Source organism: Dendrobates tinctorius, unplaced genomic scaffold (assembly GCF_039654945.1).
Source record: "Dendrobates tinctorius isolate UK_male_01 unplaced genomic scaffold, ASM3965494v1 ptg000231l, whole genome shotgun sequence".
Classification (NCBI taxonomy): domain Eukaryota; kingdom Metazoa; phylum Chordata; class Amphibia; order Anura; family Dendrobatidae; genus Dendrobates; species Dendrobates tinctorius.
In genome coordinates, this window is record NW_027361898.1 from 8,999,654 (window position 1) to 9,019,088 (window position 19,435).

The 19,435-nt window shown below is 47.0% G+C and overlaps 1 protein-coding gene across 5 annotated transcripts in view; it reads right to left on the minus strand.

Annotated features, from left to right (window-relative positions):
* LOC141059897 (ectonucleoside triphosphate diphosphohydrolase 8-like) overlaps positions 1–19,435 on the minus strand; it is a 57,413-nt gene that overhangs the window by 10,140 nt on the left and 27,838 nt on the right. For all 5 annotated transcript variants that reach the window (XM_073556099.1, XM_073556098.1, XM_073556100.1 and 2 more), the window contains exons 3-7: positions 18,763–18,880; positions 17,327–17,477; positions 13,505–13,664; positions 12,930–13,160; positions 5,046–5,315 (exon numbers count right to left, since the gene is read on the minus strand). In XM_073556099.1, coding sequence (XP_073412200.1) covers positions 5,046–5,315; positions 12,930–13,160; positions 13,505–13,664; positions 17,327–17,477; positions 18,763–18,880 — 930 coding nt within the window. The remainder of the gene's footprint in view (positions 1–5,045; positions 5,316–12,929; positions 13,161–13,504; positions 13,665–17,326; positions 17,478–18,762; positions 18,881–19,435) is intronic.

A 19,435-nucleotide genomic window follows, 5' to 3' on the forward strand; every position in this document is an offset into this window, starting at 1 on the left:
CCCAATCGATAAGAAAAAGGGTCTTACCCCGGACTCTTTTCATAGCCAGGATGTCTTTGACCTCGAAGACGTTGTCCGAGATAACAGGTGAAGGAGGGACGATGGAAACTGGTTGGAACCGATTCAGGACTACGGGTTTCAAGAGCGAGACATGGAAAGCGTTGGGAACCCGGAGCGAAGCAGGCAACCTCAGTTTGTAAGCCACTTCATTAATGCGTCCAATTACTTCAAACGGCCCAATGTACCGAGGACTCAGCTTATAAGAGGGAACTCTCAGACGGATATGTCGAGTTGAAAGCCAGACTTTGTCACCTGGATGGTACGGAGGCACGTCCTTCCGTCTTTTGTCTGCATGCTTCTTTATTCGGTTGTTGGCACCCTTGAGCGCGTCCCTGGTCTCTCTCCAAATCTGCGAGAATTCTTTAGCAAGAGAATCGGCTGCGGGTACTCCTGTAGACGTGGAGAAAGGTAACGGAATACCTGGGTTTTGACCGGTTACCACAAAAAAAGGTGACTTGGTGGTAGATTCGCTGGGATGATTGTTGTGCGAGAATTCAGCCCAAGGTAAGAGCGCGACCCAATTGTCCTGATGGGCGTTGGCGAAATGACGTAGGTAGGTGGTTAACACCTGATTAATTCGCTCCACTTGCCCGTTGGTCTGAGGATGGTATGCGGAGGAGAAGTCGAGAGATGTACCCATAAGCCGGCAGAGAGCCCTCCAGAAGCGGGAGGTGAAGTGGACCCCCCGATCAGACAGAATCCGCTGAGGAAGACCATGCAGCCTGAAGACCTGGTGGATGAAGATCTCGGCCAACTTCGGAGCGGATGGTAGTCCCGGTAAGGGAATGAAGTGGGCCATTTTGGAAAAACGATCTGCTACGACTAAGATGGTGGTACATCCGTCTGAGCGGGGTAAATCAGTTACAAAATCCATGGCGATCTGCTGCCAGGGGACCTCAGGAACTGGCAATGGGTGAAGAAGACCGGCGGGCAAGGTCCTAGCCACCTTGTTCTGGGCACAGATTGTGCACGAGGCAACATAGTCCATCACATCCTGGCGAAGCGTGGGCCACCAGTAATACCGAGACAGCAGTAGGAGAGTCTTTTTAGTCCCAACGTGCCCTGCAATTTTGGAGGAATGCCCCCAGCCCAACACCTCCGTACGTCTGTTTCGAGGGACGAAAGTCTTACCGGGCGGAGGAATAGCAAAATTCACAGGGGCCACGGTGATCATTTTGGTAGGCTCGATAATATGGGATGGGACTTCATCCTTCTCCGATGACTGTAATGACCTGGAAAGGGCATCGGCCTTGATGTTCCTATTACCAGGACGAAAATGAAGTTGGAAGTCAAAGCGGGAGAAGTACAGGGCCCATCTGGCCTGCCGGGCATTGAGTCTTTGGGCAGACTGCAGGTAAGCCAGGTTCTTGTGGTCAGTGAGGATGGTGAAGGGATGTACAGCCCCCTCGAGTAAATACCGCCATTCAGCCAAGGCCATCTTAATGGCCAGTAATTCTCGGTCTCCAATGGAGTAGTTGCACTCCGCAGGTGAGAAGACTTTAGAAAAGAAGCCGCAAGGAACCAACCGTCCGGATGAAGCCTGCTGGGACAGGACTGCTCCAGCTCCAGTGGAGGAGGCATCCACTTCCAGGACGAAGGGCCTGCTGGTCACAGGCCGATGCAAAATGGGTGCTGACGCAAAGGAACGTTTCAGGGCTTGGAAAGCGTTTTCAGCTTCAGGGGACCAGCTGTTGGGCTTCATTCCCTTGCGGGTCAAGGCCGTGATGGGTTTGGTAACCGTAGAAAAGTGAGGCACAAACTGACGGTAATAATTTGCGAACCCAAGAAACCGCTGGATGGCCTTAATCCCCACTGGATGGGGCCACTTGAGTACCGCACTGAGTTTTTCGGGATCCATCTTTAGGCCGGAATCGGTGACGACATATCCCAAGAAGGGCAGTGACGACTGCTCAAAAAGGCATTTCTCAATCTTGGCGTAGAGTTGGTTCTCTCGAAGGCGGTGCAAGACCAAGCGTACGCTTTTGCGATGGGAGGACAAGTCGGGCGAGAAAACGAGAATGTCGTCAAGATAGATGACCACACAGGAATAGAGTAGATCCCGGAATACCTCGTTGATAAATTCTTGAAATACAGCGGGAGCGTTGCAGAGGCCGAAGGGCATAACCAGGTATTCATAATGCCCGTCACGGGTATTGAAGGCCGTTTTCCACTCATCCCCTGCACGGATCCGGACCAAATTGTAGGCTCCCCGCAGATCCAACTTCGTGAAGATCCGGGCTCCTCTCAGACGGTCAAAGAGCTCAGGAATCAACAGAAGGGGGTAACGATTTTTAACGGTGATATTGTTTAGACCCCGGTAATCAATGCAAGGCCGCAGTGATCCGTCTTTCTTCCGGACGAAGAAGAAACCTGCGCCCGCAGGAGAGGAGGATTTCCGGATAAACCCCTTGGACAGATTTTCTTGGATATATTCCGTCATGGCAGAGGTTTCGGCAGGAGAAAGAGGGTAAGTTCTACCTCTGGGAGGAACCGCTCCAGGAATCAGGTCGATGGGGCAGTCATAGGACCGGTGCGGAGGCAGGGAATCCGCCTCCTTTTTGCAGAAAACATCAGCGTAGGCGTGGTATGGAGCAGGAAGGCCGGGGAGGTCCGTTGGCCTAAGCTGAGGATGAGAACGAACCAGGGTACGTAAACAGCTAGCATGGCAGGGGTGCCCCCAGCGTAGGATCTCTCCGGAGCGCCAGTCGATGACTGGCTCATGCCGCCTAAGCCAAGGAAGTCCTAAGACAATGGCATGGGATAATTGAGGCAGGACATAGAAGGCAATCTTCTCAGAATGAAGTGCGCCAATTTGTAGCTTTACTTCAATGGTAACCGTGGTGATGAGCCCAGGAAGAGGTTTGCCATCGACGGAGGTGATTGCTCGAGGGTTACTTAAGACGACCACGGGAATCTGGAGTTTGTCAACCTCCTCCTGGCGGATGAAGTTGCCTGCTGCTCCCGAGTCCACATACGCCTCCACAGAGCCACGCCCCCGACCTGTAATAAGCAGAGCTGAAAGAGTAAGTGGGAGAGAGGGGGTCAGATCACCTAGGGGGCCCTCTCCTACCTGGCCTAGGCGGATGAGTTTCCCGGTCTCTCAGGACAAGTGCGTACGAAGTGATTGGCCCCTCCACAATATAGACAGAGTCCCTTAGTCATCCTCTCCTTACGCCGTTGTTCGGACAGCTTGATGCGATCCACCTGCATAGGCTCGGGGACAGTGTTACTAGGAAGGGCAACGGTGCGCGGAATGGGAGCTTGGTATAACCTAAAGGACCTCCTCTCCCTGGCTGACTCTCTAGCGCGTTCCTGAAAACGCAGGTCAATACGGGTAGCCAGGGAGATGAGATCCTCCAGGGTGGTAGGGAGGTCACGCCCGGCCAACTCGTCTTTGATTTTACAAGAAAGGCCTCTCCAAAAAGCTCCAACCAGGGCTTCGTTATTCCACCCCAGCTCCGAGGACAAGGTCCGGAAACGGATGGCGTATTGCCCTACAGTAAGGGACCCCTGGCAGAGGTTAAAAAGGGCCTCTGTAGAGGAAGCAAGGCGTCCGGGTTCATCAAAAACCTTACGGAATGTTTCCAAAAAACTCTGGATGTTAGTCACCACCGGGTCATCCCTCTCCCACAACGGATTCACCCAAGCCAGCGCCTCCCCCTCTAGATGGGAGATTATAAAGGCCACCTTAGCACGGTCCGTGGGGTATTGTTGGGGTAGAAGATCAAAGTGCAATCTGCACTGATTTAAAAATCCCCTACACAATTTTGGGTCCCCACAGTACCTAGGCGGCTTACCAAGACGGGGAGGAGGGAAAGAGACAGCGTCCCGGGATTGGTTAGAAGCGGCCGCAGAGGACTGCAAAGAAAGCAGCCGATCATCCACGGACGCCATATACCCCAAAATGTGAGATTGCGCATCGCGCTGCTGTGCGAGCTCCTGCTGGAGACTGACTAAGAGAGGTGCATGCGCTGGGTCAGCGGTTTGCAAGGCGGAGAGCCGGGTGTCCATGGACTTCATGAATGACATGATACGGGTCTGATTTTCCCTTAGGAAAAGCAGTTCCTTTTGAGTGGCCGCCGCGGCACCGGCGGGGTCCATGGCCTGATGATACTGTAGTGCTGACGAAAACTATGTCAGAGAGTGGACCCTCTGGATCGCGGATCCGGAGCCCCCGGGTCGAGCACGCCAGGTGAAGACCGACCCCTATACAGGGACCGTTTGGGGCAGGACCACAGAGGACGGAGGCGCGACAGCCGGAACCAAGAGGGACGGCTCCACGAACAAAAGGCCTGGGGAAGCAGCGGACAGATATACTAGCAGGGACAGGTGGCTCAGGGAAGGACTCAATACGGAATGGCAAGAGGAGGAATCAAGGCGAACTGGAGACAGGGGACGGCACATGGAATGGAAGAAAAGGAGAGCCTGGACAGACTGGGGAGAGCGGGGAGGACGACACAGAGGAAGGCAGGAAGGGTAGGCAGAGATAGGACTAACTACAGACGAACTGTAGGGGCCAGATTGCTACACAATCATCAGGCGTCCTCCTAACAGCGAGGACGCCTGAAATATACCAGCCCCCGGAAGTGCGTGCACCAGGCCAGCCCCTCAGCGCCGCCCACAGCTGGAGAGAGAGGACGGGAGGGGGCGAGCGCGTGACAGAGAGCGGAAGCCAGGAGCCGCCGTGAGGGAGCGTGGACGACGGGCGCGAGGCCGGACGGGAGCGCGCAGGTAGGGAAACGCTGCGGTGCGCGCTGCTCTAGAAGGGACATCGGCGGGCATAGCCGCCGACGTCACAGCATCACAGGTGTCTACAATCTTGTAATCAGTGAGTGGCCTTTATAGAGGGCTACAGATACTCACTGTGCTGTCTGGTGACATGGTGTGTATCACACTCAACATGCACCAGACCATTGTGGGTTTTTCTGTCATTAAACGAGGGGTACCAACAATTTTGACTAATTGTAAACTGCAGAATTACTTACGAAAAAGTTTCCCACGACCGGTGGCTGGTGGATTCCATCAAATGAGCAGGATGGATTACCAGCACAAGAATCAAAATCATAGATGGTTTTGAGAATTTCATAGCACTCGTTAGCATCGCTGGTACCAGTAATATTGAATCTTTGCGTTAGCGGAGTGGATGGGGCCGACTTCACCGTGCATGGACTGTTATACAGAGAGTGCAGGCTGAGGGTCTCCTGATAGCCCTTTGGATAGCAAGGGATGTTCACAGAATTGGCTAGGTCCTTTCCCTGGAAAAATAAAGCATTTAACATTTTATAATTTAATATCTATCATCTCTCATTTATCTATCGCTTTCTAATGGCCCATTTAGGGTATGTGCACTATCGCTAATACACATATGCCGAGCCTGTTCACACTCACAGCGCTCGGGGAGATGAACGCTTGGTATATGGTCACAGAACTCTGGCCCCAGGACATAGGACCAGCGTCCCTCTAGACCTACCGAGCGTGTGGCGTCGCAGCTGCGAACGCTGATAACTGAAGGTGACTGCCACGGAGCGACAGTGCTAGGCGTGGTACGATGGTGCCCAATGGCAGGCGACACCATCGGACGCTAGTGCTGGGAAGTGACGAGCACTTGTGGCCTATGGCTAGCCACTGACTGGCGCTGACTCTGAAACTAGTTCCCTAACCACATATGTAATATCCAAGGGAGGGGAATCTTAATGAGTCATTCACCAGGTACATGCATCCGTCATCATCCACACATATAGCAACAAGAGTCCATACTAGCGCATGGCCGAGTGGCCATGCAGACCTTTTATAGCTGTGCCCTTCCGGGACCTTCCTGATCCTCCAGATGGACCAATCGGAACAGGAGAAGGACCTGAGCATGTGACTCCTGATCCCCAATGGGAGATCGTCTCATGAGCATGCTCAGTGGACCGAAGGAAGGACTTAGCCTCTGGAGTTTTTTGCTGCTGGCCAGGCTGCATTGCCATAAGTGAACCAGAGGTAGCAGCAGCAACTGAACCCACAATGCTGGTGTGGGCTGAACGCCGGGATCGTGGAGTCTGCTGAGCAGGCTCCACTGCGGCCGGGGAGGAATGCGAGACCGAGGGTGGCAAGGCTCGGGATTCTCACTGTGCAGCGCCGGAAACGCGACGCCTAACATAAGATTTTATAAATCTCCTTCACTTTTCTTATACTCTAAAACTCAGCATTTTTTTTCACGATAAAAGATGCACGGCAAAACTTGTACAATCAACAGGCAACGCTGGCTGACCAGCCTGACCAAAGAACTGAGACTGGCTTCCAGGGTTCCTGAGTGGAGATGGAAGAGATCCTGTTCTGCCGAGCACTTTTTCGCATACAAGCCATCTGTTAGGAACGGCGGAACGCACTAAATAAAAAATAATAATAAAGTGCGTTCGCCGCTCGGGGTCCACCGTGCAGTAGGTGATATAACCGCTGCTAGGTGGTGGCAGGAGCAATATGGCGGAAATGCGCACAGGGTTAAACTTCACCCAGGTGCGCAGAGCAATCTCAGTTAATCCACAGAGATACCAAATAAGTACAAACACAAAAGATTGAGCCTGTTGAGGTCACAGTACTCGGTAAAAATGCACACACGGTATCAGGTCACAGGAGTAGCCCAAGATGGCGGCACTACGTCCGTCTAGACCTACCGTGTGTGGAGCGTCGCAACTGCGAACGCAAAGGGGCTGCTATTGCAGCGCGGTGTGGACACTGCCGCTAAACGACAAGGCTAAGGCGCAAGCGCAATGTCAGACGCTAGCAGCTGTGGATGTTGCAGCAGAGGAGCGCTGGCGCTGATTCTGACTCAGTCCCTAACCACATACGTAATATCAGAGGGAAGGGGTTTTATAATGAGTCATTCACCAGAATCATACATCCGTCCTCATACACACAGCAGCAAGTAAGTCTATACTTACATGGCTGTTCCGCCATGCGCGCCTTTTATAGCAGCCGGGACCTTCCGCAAGCTTCCAGATCTCTGAGATGGACCAATGAGATCTGGAGCGGGACCTGAGCACATGACTCTCGATCTCCAATGGGAGATCGTCCCATGAGAATGCTCAGTCGGAGGACAGAAGGACTTAGCCTCAGGAGAGATTTGCTGTAAGGCAATCTCCTCTGCAATCTCCTCTGCAGCAGATAAACAGCAGGAGACTGCAGAATGTGAGGGTCTGGATCCCTGCGGAGTAAATGCAGAAATCCGATGCCTAACACCATCCATCACCAGCTTCAAGTCCACGCTCATTGCCGCAAAACAAACTTACTTCTCATTTCTCATATCCTCCCTGAGTTACAACCCTAAACAGCTTTTCTCCACTTTCAATTCTCAACTCCGTCCCCCGGCAGCTCCTCCTTCTCCTCTCATTTCTGCTGAAGACTTTGCCTCTTTCTTTAAGCAGAAGATCGATAACATCAGAGAAAGCTTTGGCCCGCAGCCCCCAATACCTCTCCTCTTAACTGCCCAACCCTGTTCTTCCAAAACTTGCTTCTCCACCATGACAGAAGATCTGCTCTCCACCCTTCTGTTAAGATCACATCTCACCACTTGCATGCTTGAGCCGCTCCCGTCCCACCTCATCCCTAACCTCGCCACAGTCTTCATCCCAACCCTAACACATCTCTTCAACTTTTCACTTACAAATGGTGTCTTCTGCTCATTCTTCAAACATGCCAAAATCACACCCATCCTCAAAAAGCCTCCCTCGATCCATCCTTTGTGTCTAGCTATCGCCTGATATCACTTCTCCCTTATGCCTCAAAACTACTGGAAAAGCATGTCCATCCTCAACTGTCCTCCCACCTGTCCTCCTGCTCCCTCTTTGACCGGTTACAATCTGGTTTCCGACTGCATCACTGACCTGAAACTGCCCTAACTAAAGTCACCAATGACCTAACTGCCAAGAGCAAGCAACATTACTCTGTCCTCCTTCTCCTGGACCTGTCTTCTGCTTTTGACACTGTGGATCATTCCTTCTTGTTATAGATTCTCTCATCTCTTGGCATCACAGATTTGGCCCTATCCTGGATCTCGTCATATCTAACAGACCTGACATTCAGTGTCTCCCTCTCCCACACAACCTCCTCACCTCGCTCCCTGTCAGTCGGTGTTCCCCAAGGCTCAGTTCTAGGACCCCTACTCTTCTCCATCTACTCCTTCGGTCTGGGACAGCTCATAGAATCCCACGTTTTGCAGTATCATCTCTACGCCGATGACACGCAGATCTACCTATCTGGACCTAACATCACCTCCTTACTGACCAAAATCTCACAATGTCTGTCTGCTATTTCATCTTTCTTTTCTGCTCACTTTCTAAAACTGAACATGGACAAAACAGAATTCATCATCTTTCCCCCATCTCACTCTACCCCTCCATCAGACCTATCCATCAATGTCAATGGCTGCTCACTTTCCCCAGTCCCGCATGCTCGGTGCTTCGGGGTGATCACCAAACCGCTGCACAACCAGCTCTACCCTCGCCTACTGTATCCTCACCCATCCCGTTGTAGATTGTGAGCCCTCGCGGGCAGGGTCCTCTCTCATCTTGTACCAGTCGTGACTTGTATTGTTTAAGATTACTGTACTTGTATGTATTATGTATACCCCTCCTCACATGTAAAGCGCCATGGAATAAATGGCGCTATAATAATAAATAATAATAATAATCATCCTCAACTCTGCCCTCTCTTTCAAGCCACATATCCAAGCCCCTGCCTCCTCCTGCCGACTTCAACTCAAAAATATTTCCCGGATCCGTACATTCCTTGACCAAGAAACTGCAAAAATGCTACTCTGGCCTCCCCTCTAGCACGCTTGCACCACTCCAATCAATCCTAAACTCTGCTGCTCAACTAATCCACCTGTATCCCCGTTATTCCCCAGCCTCTCCTCTCTGCCAAGCCCTTCACTGGCTTCCTGTTTGTTAGGCGTCGGGTTCCTGCAGCTGCACAGCAGGAATCCAGAGCCTTGCATTCAGCGGTCTCCCATTCTCCACCGACCGCTCAGGAGCCTGCACAGCAATCCCGGCGTTCCAGACGCTCTGCTCGGACCAGCTATGTGGGTCTGGCTGTTGCTGCCACCTCTGGGCCAGCAATAGCAGCGCAGGCCGCTCAACAGCAAGCTACTTCAGAGGCTAAGTCCTCAAGCCGTGCTACTGGGCATGCTCACAAGACGATCTCCCATTGGACATCGGGAGTCACATACTCAGGTCCTTCTCGTGATCTGATTGGTCCATCTCAGTGATCTGGAAGCTTCCGGAATGATGACAGATGCATGAACCTGCGAATGACTCATTAAGACTCCCCCTCCCTCTGATATTACGTGTGTGGATAGGGACTTAGTCATAGAGTCAGCACCAGTCAGTGGCACGCTACAGGCCACAGTGCATATCATCACCTAACTAGCGTCCGACAGTGCGCCCCTCCTGGGCACTGTCGCATAGCGGCTGTGTCAGTCGCCACGCTGCAGTCTGCAGCACCTGTGGGCGTCCGCAGTAGCATTTCTCTGAGACCTGTGAGTCCAACAGGCTCAGTACTTATGTTTAAGTCTTAGGCATCTCTGTGAAGTTAACAGAGTACGCCCAGTGCACACTGGGTGACGTTTAACCCGTGTGCGATATACCGCCATATTGTGCGTCTGACATTATATAGTAGCAGTTTAACACCTCTGCACGGTGGACCCCGGGCGGCGAATGCACTTTCTATTATTTTATATTTAGTGCGTTCCGCCATCCCTAACACTGTTGTCCAGAGGCTCCAGTTCAAAACCCTATGACATACAAAGCCATCCACAACTTGTCTCCTCCAAACATCTGTGACGTGGTCTCCCGATACTTACCTACATGCAACCTTCGATCCTCTCAAGATTTCCTACTCTACTTCCCCCTTATCTCTTCTCCCCACAACCGCATACAAGACTTCTCCCATGTTTTCCTCATATTCTGGAACTCTCTACCCATCTCAAAACATCAGACTCTCGCCTACCATGGAAACCTTCAAAAAGAACCTGAAGACCCACCTCTTCCTACAAGCCTACAACCTGCAGTGATCCTCAATCTACTGAACCGCCGATGCCCACTTCGCAGGGCAGGGACTAAAGAAGGAGGCAGGAGCTGGGGGCTGGGCCCACCTGAGGATTCTCCGGTGTCCCGGTGCCTCAGTCCGACCCTGATTGCGGTGTACATATAAATACTAGGCATGTTACCTGAATATAAATGGTCAAAAAAGTTACTGGAGCTGCATCCCTCCACCCCGACATGTGTTTTGCTGTTGCTTCATTTGGTTCTTGATCCATTCTTTTGTGTGCATACTCTGCTCATGTTTGATGTTATAAAGGGAGGATAGGCTCTATTGGTAATGAGAAGTGGCATGTTTGGACCCAGTATTTTTGCTGGACGTATCTGCTCAATACCATGCAATTTCGTCGGTGTCTACTCTCCATTTTTTAAACTTATTGATCTGTGATGTGTTTCAACTTTTGATTCTTTATTTTTTTGACAATGTGCATCTATTGAAACCATATGTATTTTGTGTATATTTAGTAATCTGGAGTTGGGTTCCCTCTTGGCTGAAGCACCATTTATAACTTATTATAAATTATTCTGTATCCTATTTTTTAAGTAAATTATTACAATGAAAGTTTTTTTTTTTTACCACTTTCTTTTTGTTGAAACACTTCTTGGTCCTCAAAATTCCAACATTATAGAGGTAAGTATGTTCTAGTTTTGGTGGAGTGTTACCCCCTTCTGAGAAAGGCATTGGTTCTTTTTTGGACTTTTATGTTTATCTTTCTTGATAAATATAATACAGTGGGGAAAAAAAGTATTTAGTCAGCCACCAATTGTGCAAGTTCTCCCACTTAAAAAGATGAGCTAGGCCTGTAATTGACATCATAGGTAGATCACAACTATGAGAGTCAAAATGAGTAAACAAATCCTTGTCTGATTTTGCAAATTATGGTGAAAAATAAGTATTTGGTCACCTAAAAACATGCAAGATTTCTGGCACTCACAGACCTGTAACTTCTTCTTTAAGTGGCTCCTCTGTCCTCCACTCATTACCTGTAGTAATGGCACCTGTTTGAACTTGTTATCAGTATAAAAGACACCTGTACACAACCTCATACAGTCACACTCCAAACTTCTGAGGAGGAACTGCCGAAGCGCGCGTTAAGGGGCTCCATTTTTGCAGGTTGGAACTCTGGTAAATATGCCTGTCTGTATGCCTATACCGAGCATTGCTTAGAAGTCTGCTTGGTAAACCATATTTGTTTCATTGCCTCTGGTCTGTCTGCTAACAGATGGTTTGGAATCATGTTATTATAGCCTTATTTCTAATATCCAAGCCGTCCGGTGTGCACCACACACCTGGGACAGTCTCCAGCATCACGTACATGTATTAAGCACTCAGCACTTTGTTTATTGCATATTAACCATCACTTTCTTGAATGTTCATTATGATGTATATTGCATTTTGTTAGTGTGATTAGGACTGTGGCATATATGTCCATCATCAATATTAGGTATTTACTAGTTTACAGGCTCTATATGTATAAACCCCTATAAATGGAATGATTCTTAATATAACCTCTGCACAGAGTATTTTTCATTTTCTATTTGTTTGTGTTATGTTCTTTTTCAAAATAATTGTTAAATAAAAATCAATATTTTTAGACACTATTTTGCATTTGGAGGATCCTTTTTTACGTTATCGGTTCTTAGTCTTTCACGGTCCTCTGTGTTACTATTTAGGGCACAATAGGCTTATATTTTGGAAAAACTCCTTTGTCTACTTTCATCCTTAATATTTTGAAACATTTTACTTATGGTAAAGTTTATTTGTCCAATTACTTTTGAGGCCCTGAAATGGTACTTTGCAGAAAAATGGTTGCAGTTCCGAAATGTTTCAAGATATTTTTGTTCAACTCCTTTAATTAACCCTTTAGTGACCACCAATATGACATAAAACTAACCTGCGATATAAGAGAATAGCATATCCCGACGTGTGACAATCCAGTAGCTGTACACTTGTAAGGTCTATCACAATGATCAAAATGAACCAATAGGTAAAATTTCCTATTGTTGATGGCCGGCAGATCTCGGAGGGTGCACTGCGCATGTGTACCAGGGGATGCAAGAGGGTCCAGGAACACCGGGGTATGGGGAGGCTCAAGGGACCCCATTTCGCTCTCCTCTCACAGGAGAGAGAAATTAAATGGGAAATCTGACTTTTTTTTTTGCGGTCGTCATTATTCTGTGAATAATGATGATCGCAACACTAGGGTTGGTAAAAACCGACCCGAATCATGTTCTCCTGGGTCTCGGCTAACCCCCCGGTAGCCGAGACCCCGGAGAATTTCCAATGCTGGGGGGCTGCTATACACTTATTTATCAGCGCCATTAAAAAGCAGCGCTGAGGTATAATTACCCTTAACTGCTGCCATTAAAAGGCGCATCAGCGGTCGTTAAGCGGCTAAAGAGATAATCATTCAAAGTTTGAAAATTGTTAATTTTTTTAAAATTTGTCAAATTTCTGATACTTTTCTAAATAAACACTAAACATATCAACCTAAATATACCATTATCATAAAGTATAATGTGTCACGAAAAAAAAATCTCAATCACTGGGATATGCTGAAGCATTCCAGAGTTACTACTAAATAAAGTAGCACGTCAGATTTAAAAAATTTGGCCCAGTCAAAAGGTGTTAAACCTGAAAGTCTCCACTTCAATTGCATCTTAATTGTTTCATTTTAAATAAAAAATAGTGGCCTGCAGAGCTGAAATCACAAAGATTCGGTGATTGTTCAAATATTTCTGGCCCTAACTACCCGCAGATATTTATTGTTATGGGTTTCCTTTGCTCACATTTGTTGCCTGCACCATCATCTTCTTCAGTGCCTGGTTTTGCCCGTAGCACAGGAAGCTGTGCGTGTAGATACTGTAAGGGAAGCCATATAGTTTGAACTCTGCTTTTTCCTTTGCCTCTTCGACTTTCACCTTTGGGATGAAGCTGATCTGTGTTGAAGCACCACCAAGATCCAGAGCACCGTATATTTTGGAAGTGATCGGTCTTATCCAATGTCCACTGAAAGAATACTGTGGAGAAATAATGGCACATAATACTATACTGTAATAAGAAAACAATGATGCGTACAGAAACAGAGCCGCAATAACAGAGAAATTATTTCACAAAAACACATCTTTTCATAGTCATAGAAAATTAGACTCAAGGATGGCGAGATCGGTAGGAACTACTAGAAAAATATCTTATCAATTGTCATCTCCCTACATTCACCTAAGGGAGAATCCTGTTGGGAATCTGAATGTCAATGTCCTCAGTGCAAAATATGTAAGAGCCACCTTCCCATCTGTCCATATGGCAGGTAAACCGTATGCAACAAGCTATTAATTTGTTAATGCACAAAAAAAATGAAACTTACTTTCATGAAGGACTCCAAGAGATAGTTAATAGTGATCCAACCATAAGAGCCTTCTTCTTGTCCGGTGATGATCCGAGCACCACGAAAATCAATGGGGTAGCGGCTTATGGTCTTAGACACCTCGGCAAGCACCTTATCTGATGCAGCCTTGTTCTCCAGACTAGAGAGATAGAAATGGTCATGTCATTGTCTGCGTGGCATGTACTGGATGTGCACATATCCGGAAAAGACAACCTCAAATGGTAAATGTATGACGCTTTTAGTTGGTTACTGTATATTGGTACTTAGTTGAGCAGGCTATGTCGGCATAGTGTGGCTCTGCTACTTGGTATATCATTTGTACAGCATATACTGGTGACAGTAACACTTAGTATTGATATCTAGGCAGCTTATTGTAAGAAACTGATAATTACACCAACCTGTGGTACTAGTCTGGATACCATTGTTGAGGAGAGCCATAAGATCAAATACTTAATTAACCTCACATAAGAGATTGAGAGAAACGACCCATAAAGTGTATTATTTCACCTTACATGAGCTTGCTCAGATCAAAGTGTAACACTAAAGATGACTGCCATTTTCTGTTTCACCCACACCATGCTCTGGTATCCAAGATGACGCCCACCCTGATGCCCTCATGGATCCGCCCATGATAACGCCCACTCTGATGACCTAATGGATCCGCCCACGATGACGCCCACCCTGATGACCTCATGGACCAACCCAGCCTGATGACTTCATGGATCCGCCCATGGACTAGCTCATTGCCCAACCCACTAGCCAATGGAATACATCTGATCACTCCCATTTTAGAGCTAACCAAGCCCCCTTTCAGAGGTTATATAAATCTATGTTCAGATTAAATAAAGGTCTTGGAGCTGAGCCATAGATTGATTAAGGAGAAGTTGCATCCGACTGTGTGTCTGATGTTATTTCTTTAGTGCACGCACTTGATCAATATCCATTAGGCCAGGAATATGCAACTAGTGAACATTTCTTATTGTTCAACCTAACACCATATAATGAACGGCTGACTCTAATTTTTGCCAGTCATAGTAAGAGTTTCCTTTTCTGTGGCAAAGACTTAAGGGCCTTTTACATTTAGCGATGCACCAGCGATCCGACCAGCGATATGACCTGGTCAGGATCGCTGGTGCATCGCTAAATGATCGCTAGTGAGCTTCCACACAGGAAGATCTCACAGAGATGCAGCAGCGACGCAGCGGACAATACTCACCTTTCACACCCAGCGATCCTGATGTCCTCCCGCCCGCGTCCAGCGTCGCTCGTCGTCATAGCAGGAAGCCCCAGCAGGAAGCTGATGACGAGAAATGGAGCCGCCCGATCTCGCGCGATCAGCGATGGACAGCGGGGGAGCCGGTCGGAGGTAAGTATCACACATAGCGATATCGCTAGCGATATCGCTATAACGTCACAAAATCAGTGACGTTTTAGCGATATTGCTAGCGATATCGCTATGTGTAAAACCCCCTTTAATTTGCTGCCCTAGACTTGTAGCTTAGTATAATTGCCAAGTCAGATAACCTTCTGCATATGCTGTCACACCGCCTGCAGCTATTTTTACAACAGCTTTATATAAATACTTTAGCAGTAAACTATTCAGTCAATTTTTAAGATAAAATGAATATAGGGAAGAAAAGAACAATGGATTAAAATAAAATATTCCTTGTGCCCTGCCCTGTGCATCCAGACATACAGCTTCCCAAGGAATATTTCTATCCAAAGATTAGGCATAAAAACCGCGATTACTTCCACTCGTCTACAAGCAGCATTTCTATTCATGGCCTGGGGCATGCAGGGTAGGAGATGCACATTTTACCGTATTTGGTCAGCTGTCCATAGAACTATCTGTGATAGATTCTGAAAATATAATCGGGAACGAAAGCTGAAAGATCACCTACTGTATGACTCTCAGGATGTATAGACACCACTAACAATCTGGGTCCAAATATAACACTGACCATCAGGATATATAGATAATTCTCTCCACAAGGATCAGACTACACCATCGACCAGCATTGTCTATGTACACCGATGACCATCAGGGTCTATAGATACCACTCTCCACGAGGATCTGACTATACCAATGATCTTGAAGGCCTGAATATACCACTAACCACAAGCATCACATTATAACTCTGCCCATCATCAGGATATCTAGATACTATTGACCACCAGTATCAGGCTATATCATTAACCTTCTAAATGTACCACTGACCACCATGATCTGACTATACCACTGACCATCAGGATCCGCATATATACCGCTGACTATCAGGGTCTGTAGATCCCTCTTTCCACCAGGATCATACTACAGTACACCACTGACTATTGATATCTATATACACCACACTGACTATATAGACCACAGACTATCAGTGTCTATAGATAACACTCACCACCAAGATTTGACTATACCACTAAGCATTTGAATATACCACTGATCATCAGGGTCTTAGGGTCCCGTTACATTTAGTGATGCATCGGCGATCCCGACAACGATACGACCTAGTAGGGATCACTGGTGCATCGCTAAATGGTTGATAGTGAGCTGCCAAACAGGCAGATCTCACCAGCGACGCAGCAGCGATAAGCGATCCGTCGGTGGTCGCTCTTACCTGTCACACTGCAGCGATGATGACGACTTCCGCCTGTGTCCATGCATCGCTAGTCGGCGCCAGCGGGACGCCAAAGAGGAAAAAATGGCCCAGGACATTCGAGCGCGATCAGCGATAGCCAGCGGGGGGGCCGGTTGCAGGTAAGTGTCACGTGTAGCAAGATCGCTAGCGATATCGCTGTTTGGTCACAAAATCAGTGACGCTTTAGCGACATCGCTAGCGATCTCCCTATGTGTAAGAGGCCCTTTAAAATGCTGTTGACCAATAATGTAGCCGTACCTACAGATAATGCTCGTTATAGGGGTACAGCCTTAGCAGACATAGCAATTCCAGTGTGGGTGGGAGGTTAATGGTGGTGTAGCGTGTTAGGGTGTGAATGTGGGGGGGGGGGGGGTGAGGCAAACCACCCCCCACATGAGGACAGTGCCCCTTCCTGTAGGGAATAAATAATATACTGTCTTTCTACTGAAATTAGATGGCGGATCTCTGTTTTTTTTTTTTTTTATTTGCCTTGGGTAGACGGAGCTGAGCCCATGTAAGGTAAATTATTCTATTATTACAATGCATAAGTCTAAGTATAAACTTTATATGACTAATTAAAGGCAGAAAGACCTGACATAATGAGAAGAAACCTAAAGGCTAGAACAAGCCATACATTGTTTGCTGCAGTACTCCTCAGGTATGACATCCCATAAACTACACAGCATTATTACACTCTCACCCTGGTAAACAAGTCACAAAGGGGTTAAACAGATTTCCTGTAATCTGGCACCACTGTGTAACTTGTATTCCCACAGACTTTAAGTCTATCCCTGGTCCCAGAGAGGTGCATAGGGAATTGGGCCAGCCTCGCTGTTGGCCTCCGTCCAAATGAGTATTTTAGTTTCTACTATTTAATTAAAAATCTCTGAAAGATTGTGTACAGGGGAAGAAGTTCTGCTCTTACTCACTATACGACTGGAGGGCTGATAGATGTAGTAAAGTGGGATTTACAACAATGCAAAATGTATTTTGATGTTCTTCTATTGAGCGATATAGAAAAATGAATCATTTCCTCTCACTGGCATCGGGCCATATGGGGAATCGGAAGTGACAACCACAAAACTGTGCTTAGAGGTACTGTCGGCGCTTTATTAGCCCCAGGACAAGCATTCAGAAAAAATAAATAATAAGACCCCCTTACTCGAGCAGTCTCATCCCAGCTGTGGCTCCAAGATAAGTAGGGGTCGCTTTCTGCTTTTCTGCAGGTATAATGGACATTGCTTCATCCAGGCAGTGAACCAGGGACTTACCAGCACCAGGAGGGTCACTGGCATAACTGGAGATACCAGGACCTGCAACACAATACATTAAAATACATTATCATACTCTCACCCAGTGTCATATTGTTACTAGGCTTGAATATATCATCAAACTACATTTAGGACCCCACTTGGTGCCCACCATTGAGTCAATGGGCATCAGCAATCACCCAGAGTAGGGATCAGCTATTAACATGACTAAAATAGACTGCCCCTGGAAACACTTCTCTACTACTAAAGGGCGTTTTAAAGGGAATTTTCCATACAACCTAATTCCGTTAAATGAAAAAATTAGAAACATATGAAGAACACACCAGGCAGATGGAAGGTTGAATGTAGAGAGCTGGTCGTATGGAGTTTATTACATCAGTCAATGGGCGGAAGTCTACTCATTTTATTACTAGACTGCAGAGAATTGTCTCTAGGAAATCCAGATGTGTATATGGGGCAGAATCAGAGTGGAGGAGATCAGGGAGTGATGAGAATAATGATGACCCAGCGACTTACATAGAGCAGATGGACAAGACTCAGATCCTGGAATGTAGTCAAAGATGCATGAGACGAAAACTAGAGGCATGAGCTGATGTATTGTGGAAAGGTTTAAAGATAATATATATATTTAGTATAATTCTATTTATGAGAAAATTCTATTTTTAACATGTCTAAGGAGAACACAAGGAATTTCTGAGAATCTAATACTACTGCTGCTTCTTAGTCTACACCATTCCTTAATTAGCCAAGCCAGGGATGGATTTGCCATAATTATTAGTTTTCTCTATACATTCATTGCCTGGATGGGACTCTCAGCAGGAGGGACAGGGATTGGGGATCACATATTTTAGTGATTGGTGTAGGTACCTCATCATCGAACTATGGCAATGCCATAAATGTCTGGTCGCTAAATCTCAGGTCAGCAGCTTATCACATTACAGCATTATAATACGAGCTGCTAACATACACGCATAGGAACATACACGTCTCTGAGGGTCTCAGCTCTGGATATATGTGATTTAAAGTAGTGACCAATGGGAAAAGGTACTATTTAGCAAGACACTAGATTACAAACTGATGCACTGTAGCAAACAATAATAGAGTATTGCCTGGATATCACTGGATCCTCTTGTCAGCTCAGGACAGGACTAGCCATGAGCTGATTTGTAGCTAGTCCTGTTCTGACAGCAAATGAATATCATTAAACCCCCTTTTACCTATCTACTGGAGCAGACAGATCTCTGATGCTACAACTCCCTTAGGATTCAATCCTAGATATTAACAAACATGTAAAACTTTTACATTACTTAAAATCCATCATACGCACCATCCACATCGCACACATGAGTCTGGCTCACAATCCCAGTGTCGTTCTCCTTGTCTGTAGGCCATTGATAGATGAAAAGCGATGTGTGGGACGAACCGGCATCAAACACCATCCCATACTGCAAAGGACACAAGCGATATGTACAGTGTACTATCGGCACCACTGAAGGCAATCAATCAATATTATAGTGATGGGTGGTGATAACACGTGTGATGCTGGATTATCAGAATATCACTGTATTCACAACCTTTTTAGGCCAGGGCTACGTGATTCCAGCGACTGTTTAATCTCTGGGAGGTGCTATACCCCATGTGCAATTTGCAATTCTGCAGAAACCCACTTATAAAACTTTATAAATATTAGTTCTTGTGCTATGTCCTCAAAAGCACAGGACTTTCTGAGAGCTAGGTAAGCTCCCACGGCCTGGAGACACCTTACTACATACAGTCCATTTACACAGGCAAAAACTTAATCATAGTTGTAAACCAAAGGAACTTCCTCAACTTTATTACAGGATTCTTTTTTTTTGTGGTTATTTATATTGTTTGAACTTTGATATTGACTGTCCTGACACATCTGCAATTATGTCGTATATCAAGTGACTCTATACCACATGCCCAAGCTATAATACTGGAAGGGTACTTTCAGACATTTAAAGGGCATGTCCACAATA